Source organism: Pelecanus crispus, chromosome 6 (genome assembly GCF_030463565.1).
Source record: "Pelecanus crispus isolate bPelCri1 chromosome 6, bPelCri1.pri, whole genome shotgun sequence".
In the NCBI taxonomy this organism is placed as follows: Eukaryota; Metazoa; Chordata; class Aves; order Pelecaniformes; family Pelecanidae; genus Pelecanus; species Pelecanus crispus.
The window spans coordinates 36,759,506-36,776,375 of NC_134648.1; the positions used below are offsets into that span (position 1 = coordinate 36,759,506).

General features: G+C 37.2%; 1 protein-coding gene across 8 annotated transcripts in view; it reads right to left on the reverse strand.

Annotated features, from left to right (window-relative positions):
• The window catches only part of GPHN (gephyrin), a 314,644-nt gene that overhangs the window by 129,092 nt on the left and 168,682 nt on the right, over positions 1 to 16,870 (reverse strand). For 2 of the 8 annotated variants that reach the window (XM_075713209.1, XM_075713202.1), the window contains exon 5: positions 11,620 to 11,658. The exons of the other annotated variants lie outside the window; for them this stretch is intronic. In XM_075713209.1, the coding sequence (XP_075569324.1) occupies positions 11,620 to 11,658 (39 nt within the window). The remainder of the gene's footprint in view (positions 1 to 11,619; positions 11,659 to 16,870) is intronic. 8 annotated transcript variants of the gene reach the window in all.

Genomic DNA, 16,870 nt, shown 5'->3' on the forward strand with positions numbered 1-16,870 from the left:
ACTCAGGAGAAGCAGAGAGGAAGACAGGACATGATAGAGGTGTCAGGCTGTGGGGAAACCAGGGACAGACACAATGGCACTGAAATAAAACAGCAGTTTCTACTCCATAGAGGAGAAATAGAGACTAACAAATAATTATTTCATGGAAATATTCAGGACTTACTAACAATGTCTATGAGAGCAGTTCTTCTTACATTTCATTGCTATATGAGCAAGTGTAATTTATTTTAAAAAACATTTTTGATTGTTTTCAAAGTGCCTTTTTATTGGAGTTAGGGCATTATGTTCCCAAATCAACTGATATATTTTTAGATATCTTTGACGTAATTGTGGTTGCTTAACAGATGGCTCTCTGCCAATTGGTTTCACAGAGTTCTCTGCTGCTTCACTGCCTTTATTTGCATCCATATAAATTAAGTTAGTTCAGTTCCTAACCTGTGGAAGCCCTCCCAGGCAGCTTCTGGAGGATATACCCACTGCAGACTGTTTTAATTAAAAGACCTAGGACTACTTCTTGAAATGTTTAGAAACTCCTTATCTTTGTCTTTCAGGTATTAAACATAGCAAAGTTTGACCTCTTAATGGTAAGTAATGATGATCTGAGACATTTCATATACTCTTCAGCAGTTTTGGGATGGTAATATCGTTTTATCTCTTCAAGTAAAATGCAAATATGAGACTGAGAAGTCATAATAAATTAAATTAAGATGACCGAGACTGCCTCTGTTGAAAATATTTCTTTTGAAAAAGTTCAAATCTATGACTCTGCATAGCATATCATAAAGCCATTTATGCAAATTAATGGACAAATTTGCAGGTAATTTATATTTAACAGAATGTAGAATTAGCATAGATAACATTTTATTACCTATTTGAGTTTCCATTGAAAGCAGAAGTCTTGGAAGGGCCTAACCAAAGAAATACCTATATACTCTCTGCCACAGAGCTCACAGACCACAGTCAAACCTCAGAAGACTGGACAAAGAACTATGGAGACAGATCAGTCAAATATGCAACAAAAGGTCACTCATGTCTGTCAAACAGTTGTGTAAGTGTATACTTCAGGACAAAAGTTGCATCTCTCAGCTTGGACATGAGATAGCTTCTTCAAGGTTATTCAGTATACCTCTGCTGGAGATAACACGTGTCCCTGTAATTTCTATTCACAAATCAGCTATTTCAGCTTATTCTGTATTTCCCTACTCTTATTTTGCAGGGGAGAAAATTGAGCTTTCAGGGAGCTAGACTGCTAGAGCTTCTCACCTAAAAATCACTTACCTATTTCTTCTCTTACTACAATAAGAACTACAGGTTGCAACAGTTGGTTTCTTTCAATTCACTGAACAGTTTTTGGATAAGGCTCAGTTTTGAGTTGCTCATTCTCACCATCATTCTGTCTTTCCTTGAATTTTTCTTATTCCCTGCCCCCAGTAACCTGTGTGATGATATTCTGCATCTTTTTTACGGATGGAAGGCTTGACAGGAACTGTGCGCTCTGATATTGTCCAAAATCAAATTTCTTTGGCTAATTGCTCAGTTAATTTGACAAATGGGTAAAACTGATCACACATGCTATTGCTGCAAAGCAACCAAAGTCAAACAGGTTTGTAAAAGTCTCTCAACTTGTCATCAAAGTTAATAACTTTCTACCAATATAGTGGCCCTAACACTACACCATGCAATGGCTGTCCTTTCACATCTATGCAATAACGATTATTATTGACTTCTCGATGTCAAATTAGTTGTCACAGATCCATTTAAGTCAAGAATGGCCTGCATCCAGAGAGCAATGAATAGCTGCTTCTGGACAGGGTGGACCCCAGAAGTAGGTGTTTGCTGTCATTCTAGAGCTTTTGACAGATTCACACCCACAACAATGAACCTGGCCACATGCACCTTGAAACTAATAGCCTGACAGTCATTGTTTCCTTAAAAATAAGTTATCCATGAGTGCTAATGATGTGGGCCTGTAAAAGCCCATCAACTGTTTTATAGTCCCAGAGTAGCATAGAATAACTGACGTAAGGCTACAGTGAGCACCAATTGCTATGTTTGAGCTCACAGGACGGACTGGTGGTGGCTAGGTAGACATCAGGCCAGTGCTGCTCCTGATATGTGTGTTTGTTCCTTCTCATGAAGTGACCATCCAGGCTTCTGTCAATTCTACTGTAAAGTAAGAAATTCAGTCTAGGTCTGGCAAGACTCCATTTTGATGTTCCTGTTGGGTCTTTTTCATGTTAAATGCTGCTATGGGTGTCAGACACACATAGACATATACTGAGAGCTCTCCCAGGCTTTTATAGAATTATGTTACGTAAAGTAAAACAAAACATGTCTAAACATATTAGGGTGGCTTACTCTATAGCTTTTTCCACTTTTCAATGGTGAGCTTGGTATATATTCCTCCAGTAACTGACCTGATTACATGTTCTTTTTCCTCCTCTTCTCCCAACTCAAATCTACAAACAGCCGAAGGCGGATGAAACCCGGGTTAATGCAGCCAACTAAAAATGAACTCTACAAACTGGTGTATCTGCATGCACCAATAACGCATTTCTGCTGACAATAATTCTGCAGCACAAGAATGCTGACTTGAAGTTTGCTTGCACTCTCAGCATATTCACAGCAACTCTGCTGCCACCAAGATCCTAAACATCACAGAATGACCCTACAGAATTTATCTGAGTGAGGAACAAAAGTGTCACAGCAATAACTACTGTTAGATTAGTTTAAATACAGACTCTGTTTTCTCTGTTTCTCCCCATAGCCATGATTCCCTCTGCCTGCAACTTGCCCCCTCCAAATTCCTTCGCTCTCTTCGCTGGGATCCGTTGTACCATTTACTGTAACCTAATGCCTATGGCATGAGACTCAGAGGCCAGGAGCTAATTCATTGTCCTTCTTGTTTATAAACTGGTATCAGCAAATGATTCTATCAGTACAATTCCACTGTGTATGAGACCATAAAAAGCAACTGGCTGGTGGAGGTACCTCTAACAATACTCAATGACTTATGCATGACCAAGCTGTGAATATATTGAATTTGTAATAGTTGGACTCCAATGATAGTTATTGGGGAAGATGCTTCACATTTTTATACACAATAAAGCAGCTGAAAATTTAAATGAATATACTAGAGAAAGCAAAGTTGTGGACTTTGTAGCTTGTTCCTGCACCTCTGTAGGTTTGTATCTAAGTTTTGAGCTAAACCTGCTTGCATTTGATTTACATAAACTTAATAGATCAGCGATTTGCCTGCCCCATTTGTGTAATAGAAATGCTAATGAAATTGGTGCATCTGGGTGGCCAAACCATGTGCATCTTCTAAATATCACTTCTAATATATATTAAGTGCTAATAACAATTTTTTTTAATCCTGATTGCTAAACAAAGTTTTAAGATAGTAAAGGTGTATAAAATATTTATGCCATATAAACTGATCTTAATTTTATGATACTGCCCACCCCCATACATTGTCATAAGCCCAACAGAACAATCATTTTTAGAAACAGTTAACCAAACAAAGAAAACACTTACTAAATGCTTTTCTGCACTATGAGGAATGCATTTAGGCTCTATGAAGATGTACGCAGCCCACCAGATGCAGTATGTTACAGCTGTACGATGGTGTGTGTTAAGCCAGTGTCAAAAGGCAGAGTATTTGCAAAGGGGGAGAGGTTAGGAAGATTAGCTTGTTAAAACAACAGCTGGAAACCAGCCACTGCACTTGCTTCCAAAGAAGGGTCAGGTGCCTACTTCCTTTTTCAGCCCTCTTTTTCATGGGCAAACTGCTATGCTTCCCACTTCAACTTTACTTCATGTAAGAATGAATCCCTTGCTGTTCAATAAAAGTAGTACAGCTGAAGACTTCCTTGTAAAGGTAGTGACACCATTCTGCTATTACAAAAACACTTAAAATTTTATCTATTAAACATTATTATTCTTTTAAGTTTTCCCTCAGTTACTTCAAACTGCTTTATATTTAATATAAAATGTAAAAATCTATGCAATCCATTACAACTTTTGCAAAATTCTTTAAAAATTGAAGAATTGGAACAAAATCTGAGAAGTGCAGAATTTTGTTTTCTGCAGATCACAGAATCACACAGCAGGAATGAGAGAAATGAGTATCAATAAGAATATCTACAATATTTCAATAAGAGTATCAATGAGAATTCTACAATTAATGCAACTAACAATGTAATGAGCTCTAACTAATGGTATAATAACTAGGGATCACTGTCTCATTAAAAAAATACTCTGTATAGTGCTTCTGGTTATATGTACTGTCTTCTAGACTATATATCTATACCAAAGGGGAATCAGAGTAGAGTTAGCTTCATTTTATACAAAACCAGTGCCAAAATTGAATTCTTTACATTTGGGGGCAGGGGGGAAAGTATACTAAGCAATGAAGTCTAGAACTACATAAGGGAAACAAACCTGTCACTTTTGCTTAGTTGTAATACCAGTACCACAGGAAGAGAATAGACCCTATTCTTTAGAGATCCTGATCAGCACACACAAAGAATGAGGCCACCAGATAGAAACATACCCGGCTTTTTCTTAAGAACTTGCCCAGTCTCTTAGGCAGTAAAAGAACCAAAAGTTTTTACCTGCAATTTCACTTCTCTAAATAAATAATTTTGCAATGCTTTAGCTCCAACGCATTTGCTACTGAGATTGAGATGTGGAACAATTCTTTTGAGAACGTCGTCTGTTGTTTCCTATCATTTGCTACCTTCTGCCAAGAACAAATATTGCATATGAAATATTTGTACTTCTGAAACTCCAGTCAGTTTCTGCCACAGGTAAAGTAGCACCTCCAAACAATTTCATATCTCAAATCATCAATGTTGAAGATTCAAAAAAATCCTTCCTAAAATACACTACAAAGGATGGACTACTGAGTGGTATTTTTTCAAAAATATACCACGGCAACACAAGAATTACAAGAAGTACTTTACTTTCTCTTAAGATTCCCTTACACAGTCTCTTTACTCCCCAAGTAAATGATAAAGCATGTCAAATAACAACAGCTTTAAAGTACTTCTGCCAAAAACTCATAGAAAGGATTCTTCAGTGAGATCCAGTGAAGGAATTCAAGTGTTCAGAGTCTGAACAGTTGTCGATTTAGGTACACGTGAATGAGGAACTCATTGGAACTGAACAGATTTTGAAAGCCAAAGTGACCTACTGTGCATTCTGTCAAACAATTTCCTGTACAGGATTATTTAACTCCTGGCACAAATCACTTTTTTTCCCTCCAAGATTCTCATGGAAACAACGGGATGAAAAGGTTTTTCAAAGAGAAGATGAAGTACTTTGTTCAGGCTGCTGCAGCACAGAGCACTGAAATAGAAGACAGCAGAATTCCTAATTTACACTGAGTGAGAAATATTAAATATATCAAGTTGACCTTGTCCTCTGGAATTTTATTTTACTATTTAATTAATGGTTTACAATACTTAATAATAATAGTTAACAACATAACAAAATCCAGCATAAAATATTTTCCCTTTATTTCACTGTTCCCAAGATCCTTTCTATACACATTTTTGTATCCAAAACAGCAGTTTCTTCTGGTTTTGAAACACGTTACAGTATCTTTCATGTGCTAGCTAAAACCAGTTCAATCATTTATTGATACTCCTTGGCTGTGACAGAGTAATGCTTTCACTTTAATGCAACTTTGCATTGTACAGACAAATTCTGTTGGTTTACTTCCTAACTGCCCAACTCTTAACTTTGAAACCCTGAAGTTCTTATGATGTACACACCTCTTCATTAATATAGATATAGCAACATACATATATAAGCACCTCCCCTCACATACACTTCTACTGTGCTTGAAGCAGCAGACCACATTGTGCAGAAAAATCTTTTTGATTTTTAATGAAATTCACTCTGTGTCCAAACTTTCAGCAGACTGATTTTTATACTAGCAGTGTGTAAGGGGATTACTGAGAAAAGTGGTAGCTTTTAACAACTGGTAAAGCAGAAGAGATTCTTAGATAGGCACAGGGAACAAGTTAGTTCTTCCTCTGTGTACTGAAAATGTACACAGGACAGAACTCTTACAATAAATGCTAAACAGCTCACTACCATAGCAATGGTAGTGATTCAGAGAACAGCAACTACAAACATCATAGCCCTAAGCAGATTAACTTAAGTAAAAAAATCAGACAGCACGATTTCTATATAATGCATATGGATAATGAAAGACAGGAATTCAGAATAACACAGAAATCATATGCACCTAAGGTTAGCTGCCCAATACTATGTGTCTGATTAAACGGGTTAAATAAAAAAAAATCCTCATTTTAAAAAAGCTAACAAGGAAAAGAAACAAAGACACAAAGTATTTCTGGGGAAAATATTAAGCTGTCTTAACAATGTGACATGCTGTTAATTGAGAAAAACCCACAAGTTCCAGTAAATCCATCTTTGCTATGCTTAAAAAAGTCAAAAGAAAACTCTACTGTTACAGACTCCCTCTTGCTTGCAAAGAGTGATGATGAGTTAATAGCAGCTTCTCATTAAGATGCTGCAGGAAACAAAATCCCTAGGAGACAGACATCTAAAAGAACTTTGTGCCTTTCTCTGTTCTCCTCATCCCCGGAACCACCGACGCTGAACAGCAGAATTCAGTAAAACTTGCATGAATTGTAGTAGCGTTTGAGAGAGACTGTAGTTTTAGGCCTTGCTGTTCATAGATTAATTCCGTATACCACTGGACACATAAGCACTATTTGGCTTGAAAGAAAGAACTGGTCAGCTCATAGACAGAAGTGGCAATAACCCAATCATTTTTCACTTGTGAAAAGGGAGATGTAGCCCAAAAACTCAGACAAAAAAATGGTGCAATGTAGAGGTTTCATCCAGCTTTGAAGTCCACAAAATCTGCCACTTGCGTGATGTACAACATTGCAACTCTACACAAAATAAAGCTTATTTCATAAAGCCTATCTACAGTCTATCTGCAAAAAGATTAAAAGAAAAAGCCTAATTAAGGTGTACAAATATTTCCTGAAAGCAAACAGCGAGGGTGGAAAAGATTATTTAGTATTGCTATGATGCACTATGAGAGCAGTAAAGGACTAATCAAACAAAAGTTTACGTGCAGTCTCAGATAAAATTTCCAAACCATGACATCTATCTGACTTCATCAAACTCCCAAGTGAAATGAAAGAGGCTCCAGCAAATTCAAAATCTGAAGTCTGGCTGAGCAGAACAACAGGAAAACATACTGGGGTGAACAATTCTGCACCAGTCATTGAAAGATGGATGACTGGGTCCTATTCCATGTATAAACTCAGTGAATATATCAGTTTAATTTACTAAGGAAATTCACTAACTTTAAGCCATGGGTATTATCTTAACAAGGAATCAGTTAAAACTGCATTATAACCATATAAACACCTTTTCCTAGCCTGTACTCCAAAGGACATTTTAAGAAAAGGGAACCCAGAGGATGAAGTGTTTAAATCTTCCCAAAGATATTTCCCAAATATATAAAAGAAAAAAATCATGTGTTACAAATTGCAATGCTCAGAACTAATCATGTAAAAACAGTATTGTCTTCCTTCTTACATCTGCTTTGTGTATCTATCTCCCCATTTTTCCAACAAAAGCTATTTACCCACTAAATAAAGAGCTAACAGTAGAGAGACACTGGAACTTACTCGGTATCAATATACCTTCAGCAAATTCTTACATGAGTTGTGACAGCAAAAGCCTTCATCATTGATGACAATGCACGAACCAAAAGGCATATCTGTTCTTTAGCACAATACTTATCATCTGAGGCATTTGTGTCTAAAATTAAACAAATATTTTTTTCAAACTGGATCCAAAAGCAGCAAACAGACATAATAAAATCTGAATTCCAAGTTGATATGAGTCATTGTCAGACACATTATTCTTAAAAGAATGGAAAACTTCAACTGAAACTGAAAGCAGTGATTAAGTGGATCAGGGCAGTGGAACACCTTCTGGAAATCCCCAGGGTAACAAAATAATTATATACCTGTCTTTCTTTTTGAGAGCAAAAGACCTGTATTAGTTAGGAATTTGTTTTCTTTTCAGAAACAACTGAAGAAATTAGCTGCTTCGATGCTACAATGCTGACTGTCATCAGAAAGAATGCCTTTAGAAAGCAGAGAAGAAAAAAGAAAGCGAACTAAAAATTTTAATGGAATTTAAATACTGCATTGAAGTGAGGATATATGACAAAACATTCTCCTGACAAATAATTTGTAGGATTTAGACACAGTAGTTCAGGAAATTACTATCAGAAATGTAACAAGTTTTTTTATCAGAGATAATAAGGAAGGAGGAGAGTCTAACAAGAGGAAATAAAACTGAGATACAATTAGGCTGATAACAGGAAATTTAATTATCCTGGAAAGGGAAACTCTATAAACTGGAAAGACTTGTAACTCTTCATGACTATTCCAGAAGCTAATTTTTTGTTGAAAAGTGCAGATAATAGACTAAAGAATACCTTAATAAAAACAAAAAAACCCCCAACCAACCAACCAAACAAAAACACTAAAAAAACAGAGACAAAATAATGTTGTATTTCATTGTTCCAGGGGTTTGATAGATACAATTCCCAGGGCTTTGTGTGCAATTTTTTCATTGTTTCTTTAACCAAATTTTGACTCATTTATAAGACAAAAACTACAATGTATTCTTTCAACTTAAAATAGATTTTTTTAAAACCTGTTTAAAATATTTGTATCACAACTTGATTACTGCTGATGGAAAACTGATTTACCTGGATATTTTACAGTGAAGCTGCCCAAGACAGCACTGCATCAATTCTCTGGTAGGTATAATTTTCAACCAAGAAAATTCCATACATTCAAGAAAAAGCATCGTGCTTCTTTTCCTTCAGTTTCTGATGCTTTTCTGCATTTTGTTTGAAGCTTATATAACCTGCATATTATTTGAAAACAGGCTGTTTTTCTGAGGTAATATTAATTTTTAAAAAACTATATTAAAAATAACTGAAAAGATACACGGAAAAATGACTTATGGTTCTTGGGATAAGAAGTGAGTTCTAGCAGCGTCGTGCAGCCCCGCAGTGCTAGAGTGAATATTCCTCCTCCCTTCCAGCATCTGATGTCACTTCTCAAACAACAGTCTAGGGAAGCAGCAAAGTAACGCTGGGAGTTAGAGCTTGGAGAAAGAGAATTGCCACTGAGATCTCCTCTTGTCACCAGACCCCTCAACAGCGTGAAGCTGGTGGGAAGTGAGAGACTGCCAGCCTACTGTCTTTAAGAGTTCGCAAAGTTGTGAAAAAAATATGCCTGGAGAAGCAAGGGAGGGTTGGAAAGGCTGAGAAGAGAGAGGACAGGAGAGCCCAGGATACCGTAAGGGAGTAAAAGCAGACGTTCGTGTCCTCCGGTTCCTCGGAGCAGGATATAAGTATACCAGATTTCTAGAGGCTAACGTGAAAACTAGGAGAAAATTCCCGCTGCCTCTTACTCAGAACATTGCTGCACTGGGACCCATCCTCCACAGGGGCAAGTTGGTGCCAGGAGCATGGGAGCAAGGTGCTCTCCCACAACGTCTCGTTCTGATTCCCCAGCTGGTCTCGCACAGGTGAAAGAGGCTACTGACTCAAGGAATGCTGCCCTCCCTCTATGGCTGCACATAATTTCACATATCACGGGTATCTCTGTAGATAGCAAAAGTAGTAATATTAAATCTGGAGAGATTAAAATCTAAAGTTAAAAGAATATTACAATTATTTTAAGTGTAGGAAGATTTTACTATTAAGTTATGACAGGGTTCATTATGACAGAATATTGTCTCTGCTTCCTAGTTGGTACTGGATTCAAAAGCACAATTAAAACCACAAACATGCATAATAAGCTAGAAACTGTGGCAGAGCTACGAAAAAAGAGGTCAAGTGAGTTGAATTAAAGAAAAGAGGCAGGAAATCCTGCTTCTTACTCTAAGGTACGACTATGATTTATTCCCTTACTATGGACCTTACCGATGTAGTCAAGTCCTTGTTCTTAATCTGAGTGTGACAAAAGGTTTCTGTAAACCAGCAATTGACCATTCTCCCAGTACAGCAAGAGTAGGAAGCAGCAACTACGACACACTGCAGTTTGGTAATACTGTACTGATCCAATGGCTTTTCTAGATTAGCTGCAACCTTGTGTTTTAAATTGAGACCTGTAAAATTTCTTATTTAGCTCCTTTGATCCACCGTGTTTACTGAACATAGCTCTATATTCAAACCTTAATCTTTCTGAGCCTCAGCAACAGATTGTTTATTTCCCCTATTACTACCTACCTTCCATGGATTCTGAGAATTACTGTAGGTAATATTAGTGATGTGTTTTAGTACTTAATTACTACCAAATTTAATACTGAATACAGTATTACTGAACAGTAATACACCTAGCAAATGAAGTGATGGGAGCAAAGACTAAATACGATTCAGCTTTTTGTTGTTGTAGTTGTTGTTGTTGTTGTGAGGGAACGGGTTTTGAGCGGTTCTGTGAAAAAGCTGGATGCTGGTACTGAGATCAGTTTTTGGCTGGTATGTTGAACTGAATCAGATCATGAAGGAGCCAGACAATTTTTTTCCCCATTCCTTACAATTCTTCTTAATTTTTTTCAGACTGGTGCATATTTAGAAATAAAATCTAGGCAGGTGGGCAGGACAATATGATAGAAATGCCAGGCATAAAAGCAAGTGGACGGGACAGCAGAAGAGCAAGTATCAGTGAGTGAGCAGACTTAAAGAGCAGCAAGGGGACGCTATAATTGAGAAGCAGGTGAAAGGCAGGAGGAAAATGCCAGACATTCAGCAAGTCGATAAAGCAGTACCAAACAGTCAGCAGGTGCGCCAAGCAGCAGAAGAGCAATTCCGCAAAGTCAGCAGATGCACTCAGCCGGAAGGTGATGCCAGGCACCCGGAGCGAGAGACGGGGCAGCAGAAGGCCAATGCCCATGTGCAATCAGATCAAAAGGACAATAAGGAGGCAATACATGCCATTCAACAGATGGACAGGGCAGTAGGTAGTCAGTGTCAAGATATTAGCTGGTCAAGAGGTAATGCCAGACCGTCAGGCAAAGGGCCAAGATTTCAGGAGGACAACACCACACAGCCAGCAGGTAGAGAGAATAAAAGAGAGCCGTGAATGCCAGGCAGTCCCCAGACAGGCAAGGCAGCAAAAGACCAAAGCCAATGAATAATCAGATGCGACTGTCAGCAAGGACAAAACATAAACCTGCCAACCGATTGACAGGGCAGCAGGGTGGCAGTGCTTTTTCAATAACTTAGGATACCATGAGTGAAACAGTCCCAAGAATCTAGATGCTCACCCTCTGGTAATATCATTAGATCAGAGTGAACCATGAAAATCCACAGGAGAATAGCACACAAATGGAAACAGCAGATGAGTCTGACCCTAGCACCTGGGGAGGCCATGGGACCTTCCTATAAACAAAAATATGAGAATCCACAAGAAAAATCAAACAGATGGGAAAAATGTGTCTAAAAACCGTTTTTGATGATGATTAAAAAAGCAAAAAAATACTAGCAAAGAATTAGTTTGGAAATGATTGGGTGGGATTGAAGATGTTGCTTACCCCTCTCTGGAGCCCACATAATGGGAATGTTGGGAATTTCTGCAGCAGAAAAACAGAAGAGAAAAGGGATTTCTGACTCCCAGTTCAAGGAAAGCATGTCAGTTTAGGACTGGGTAACCTCTCTGGGCAAAAAATAAGAATTCAGCTGAATCTTTGCCCATTCCCAGATACATGCCTTTATTGAGGTTTGCGAAAAATTTAAGAAGCCCACATCACTTTCATCTCATGACATCCCACCCTTATTCCCCGAAACCACACTTACCTCTAGCACAGGGTGTATAAGAGGGGAAAGGGGATGGTCTTGTGAGCTCATTCCCACATCCACTGCAAAATAACTTGTGAAGATGAACAGGAGTACCCATTAGCCACTGCTGGCCATTTGTGAGACAAACTGAAGAAGCCATTAACTGTTACTCATCACTAGTGTAGGCTGGTGTTTGAATCTGGCTTACATACACCCACATTCTAATGAAAAGAATTAGTCTTACGAGTCTTGTGGGGTAACCCTCTTCTATAGCAAGAGTTGTAAAAGTATGAAACTTATCAACACCTTTTTTTACCTTGAATCTCCTCTTTTTAACTTAAGCGCTATCTTATTTATCATGGTTTTTTTCTTAAACAAATCAGAACACGTTTCAGAAATCTTAGCTGCTGCTCTATTTCAGAAACATGTAATAAACTCTGGAATGTAAGAGCTGAGAAAATCCCAGCAGTAATAAAATTCAGTAATTTAACTCATCCGTCATTTCAGTCATGGGTCTTTTTATTCAGTAAGTATCTTCCCAGTTACTAAAAGTCAACCAACCAGGAATCAAACTTCACTATTTCTGTCCTCTTAGAAGTCCACATTGTGAGTGTACTTATCTGCCTGCACATTAACTTCTCATTGATAACACTGAAAACCTGCATCTCACTTTGATAAGGCAATAACATGCAACAAGCCAACCCTTCCCTCTCCTGCAAACCATAGAGAACCTTAGACACAATAAAGGAATCATTAGTTCTGTTGTGCACTGCTGAATTAGGATTTGGAAAGGTCACAGAGACAGAATCCAGACGAATTTGCCATGTACTCATAAGCAACAAAGCTTTTAAGGAATACAGTAGAAATAGGCTAGGCTGACAGAACATTATTTATGCTGATCCTCTGGGTATCAGCCACTCATTCTCCTTCTAGCTAAGTAAGGCACAGGAATAATAGAGGCTAATATAACTTCAAATTTAGAAACTGGGGTCATAGAACAGCAATTTCTTCCATATGCAAACCTTCCTGTATCAAACACTACTATTTGGGCTTAGAACAGAATGACAGGAAATTTTGGCAGAGACCAAGTGATTTCCATCATATAATTAGTAATTGGCACAAACCAGCCAGGAATAGCACACACTGACTGAACCAGAGTAGATCTTAATACTACAGAGTGCGAGGTACTTAAAGCATGCATTGGCAGTTTTATCAAATCCTGTGATTTTGTGGCCAGCAGCTACAACAGTTAGCTGCACAACATCAAGAACAAAATTGCTAGCACCTTTTCTCCAAAGGGAGATATTTCAAGGCTCAATGAAAATGAACTATGACAAACTGATCTCAGCAAACCATAAGAAAATGTTTATTTCTGGAAGAAAAGATGGACTTTTTAAATGTAGTGAAACTTTAAATGTCAATGATAAATAATCAACAGTAGATTATTCACCTCACTATTAAATTGGGTATTCTTATCACAAAATAATTGGGAAAAAGAATACATGCATGAAGTGACAAGAAGCTAAAATATCTGCAAATGGTATAAATTAAGGTTAAAAAGTAATTATTTTCTTGTCCATAATTGATAAGACTTTCATGCCTGAGTGTGACAACAGTCATTTTTTAAGAATATTTTTTAAGAATAACTGCTGAAGCCAGCTGCTTTCCAAGACTCTTCTAGTTTCTTTCCACTTAGTGGCTGGAAGAGCTCCTACACAGCAGGCAAGGAGCAAATGAGAAATCCTCTACTCTTTAATAAGCATTAGTTTTAATGATCAACTATTTTAATAGTGAGTCATTTTGCTATTCTGGTGTGCTTATGTCAAAAGGACTAACTGACTCAATTTTTGATACATCTTAAATCCAAACTAGTATTTGCCCTCTGGTTATAATTTCTTTAAGCTGCCTTCACAGAGAAGTCTTCCTAATGTGTCTATACATTTTTTTGTTCATTTTCTCCATATTAAGCTTTTATTAAACTCTTTGTAATAGACTGTGACCAGAAAAAAAACGACACATTAGGGGCAAGAATTGCATAATTACAAGCCTGACAATGTTTTCAAGATTATTTTGCCTTAACCTGATGTTTAATTTTGTTCAGTTCCCTATTATCTGCTGTGAAGAGATGTTTTAATGGAACCTATTTTTAGAAATGCCTAAAAGGAACAAAATTCCAAAAGTTCCAAATTGAAAATTTCATTATGCAGAAGTCCAATGGCAGGCATATTTTTCTCCCCAAGTTACAGAAAGGACTGCAAGATCTACCCACTGCTGCAGCTACACTGCTAATAGGAGCCAAGCCAGTTAATTTAAACTAACAGGGAGATGTCCGTATGACCTGTGGTCCCTACAGTGAAAACACAGCTAAAAGGCACCAGTAATGCTAAGAGAAGGAGAACCCTTCTCTTTACCCCAATAAAAAGTAAATTATAATCATATTGTTCTTCTGGGTGTATTTTTGAAGGTATTTGGGATCACTGGGGTATGAACCATTTGTTCACCCACAGGACATGCTGAGTCTTCTTCCAACTTCCATTCTGAAATTACCTTGGAATAAAAAACTTAATTGCAAAATTTAAGATAAAAAAGCGAGATTTCCTGGCTTTACTGTGGTTTTGCTTCTCATTCTATGAAACATTCAAATCCTTTACTGCTGTTTTGCTACTGTTTGCTCCTTTTCAACAAAGCTTGCAAATATTTCATACATGTCTGAAAGACAGAAAACAGAACTTCTATTTGCTATTTGAGAGTATTAAGGAAAGCTAAAATAAAGCAAAAAGAAGCTGAACCTCAAATGGGCAAAAATACCCAACTGCTTAACAGGAATTCTATTAGTATTTAGGATGTGATGGTCAGATGACTTTACACAGAACTTTAATACATTAGTTAAATAATTTAAAATATATTTGCCCCAGCATCCTCAGCCAATATTATCAGAGTTTTGCATTTTCAAAAAAGAGACAGAGAAGCAATTAATGTAATCCTTTTGGACGCAGGAAATGAAATTGCTTATTTATTAATTTCAGGATCCATTTGATTCAAACTATCTTTTCATTTAACATATACAGAACATAAGGCTAGAATCTAGTTTAGCCTTCCGCACACGATAACTTATTAAATGTCATCCATGACTTCTGTAAGGAGTACAAGATAACTTGCATTTTACAAGACATCTCTCCCACAATCAATCACTTTTGATTTGACAGGATTAAAACGGAGAATACAGCTCTTTAGGGAATTTGTCTGTGTGATTAATCTCTCATTGTTAAACAAACCAACCAACCGAATCCCATAAAAACATTCCATTGGATGATTTTCTTATTAGACTTTTCTGGTTCACCACCTATTGTTAAAATTCTCTTTAGTAGACTAAGAAAGCTGTTGGTACCTTACATTATTATTTCCCAAAGAAAATACAGTATTTTAATAACAGTAATACAGTATATACTTTACATTATTTTCCCAAAGAAAGTAGAGGTAAAAACCAAGTTACTTCCCAGTGTTCTTTATGATAAACTATCCAGACTGAGTTGTGTAACTCTCACAGAAAGCGTCCCTCCTAGCCAACATTTTTTTTTTCACCTTTCTCTATATCCACTCTGACATTTAAAACTCTTTAGAAAGGGAATGTCAGAAAAACATGCAGCTTTCCATTTCAGATATTTCTTTAGACAAAAGTATCCTCTGTATTCCTATTCCTTTTTTTCCCCACCATCTTCATACTTGTCTATGTCGGGAAATCTAGACAGAAACAAGTTGAGAAACATACTTTTTTTTCAACCCAGTATCTCAGCTGGATATACAGACAAGGAAACATTCAAAATGGCTGCTTATGTAGCAGAATATCAAGAATTTACCAATCCCTCTTTATTTATCAAAATTAGCATTCTTCAGGAATGTTCTCTCTGCATATATTTCCTCCTTCCTTTGGTTTTTTTTTTTTTGATTGGGGGTTTGGGGTGGGGTGAGGGGCTTCTTTCTTTTTTTGTGTAACCTCTGATATTTGAGTAAATGGAGCTGAAATGGGACCTGGCTTCCTTCTCTCTGACATTTCTCACTATAGCTGTCCTGGCAGCTCACAGGTGTTTCCATGCAGCAACTGCAGTTGATGATAGCACAACCAAGCTCTTCAGTGATGCTGGCGTGTTACCAAGTTTTCCTGAGCAACTCAAACAAGAGAAGAGAAAGCGCACTTTTTAGCACTTCATAAGTCATCTAAATCAGTTTGGCATTTCCCAAGACACAGATACTTCTGTAACCTGAACGGTGTACTGTGTAGTGCAAATAATCTCTATACTGCTGCTTCTCAAAGAAACTGGTAATAGTTGTTTAGTGAAAAGTGTTCTGCAACTAAATATATCGATTCTGCTATAATCACATGCCTTCCAAATACAAGATTTAAAATCTAATTATAGAATTTTTAATTAAGGCACACAAATATATTTGCATTTTTATAATAGCAAATACAGCATTTCAAATAATAAGTATCATTGAAAAATTAAAGCAGACTGGATAAAGACCTAATGATATAAGCTAGGAACTGTCTGGAGGACTAAGAAAAAGGGAACAGTACCTTAGCTGCTAATAAACTTATAACAGAGTAGCGCAGAATTTGGAAGGAGTCTGTTACAGAGCAGTCTATTCCATTTAAGCATATTTGTTGCCTAGATGCACCTGGCAAGGTTTCATAGTTCAGACCCTTTAGGAGCAAGCTGGGTTGGAAACATAATTTTCTAAGAAATACAGAGAACAATAGTTCTCAAAAGGTCTGATGGCAAGTTACAGGATCAGACATCATACATACACAGCACACTTCATTATACAATAGCTCTACACAGAAGTCAAACGTAACAGGGAGCGAGACCTCCATTAAGAGATATGGAAAACTACAGTCTTAAAATAGACTACAAAAATAAATGCTGAAAAAGGTTATTAAATTGGTGGGTACCTTGAACACTGAAGAGTGAAAAATTGAAACAACAGCCCAGGTAATTAGAGGTTGTACAA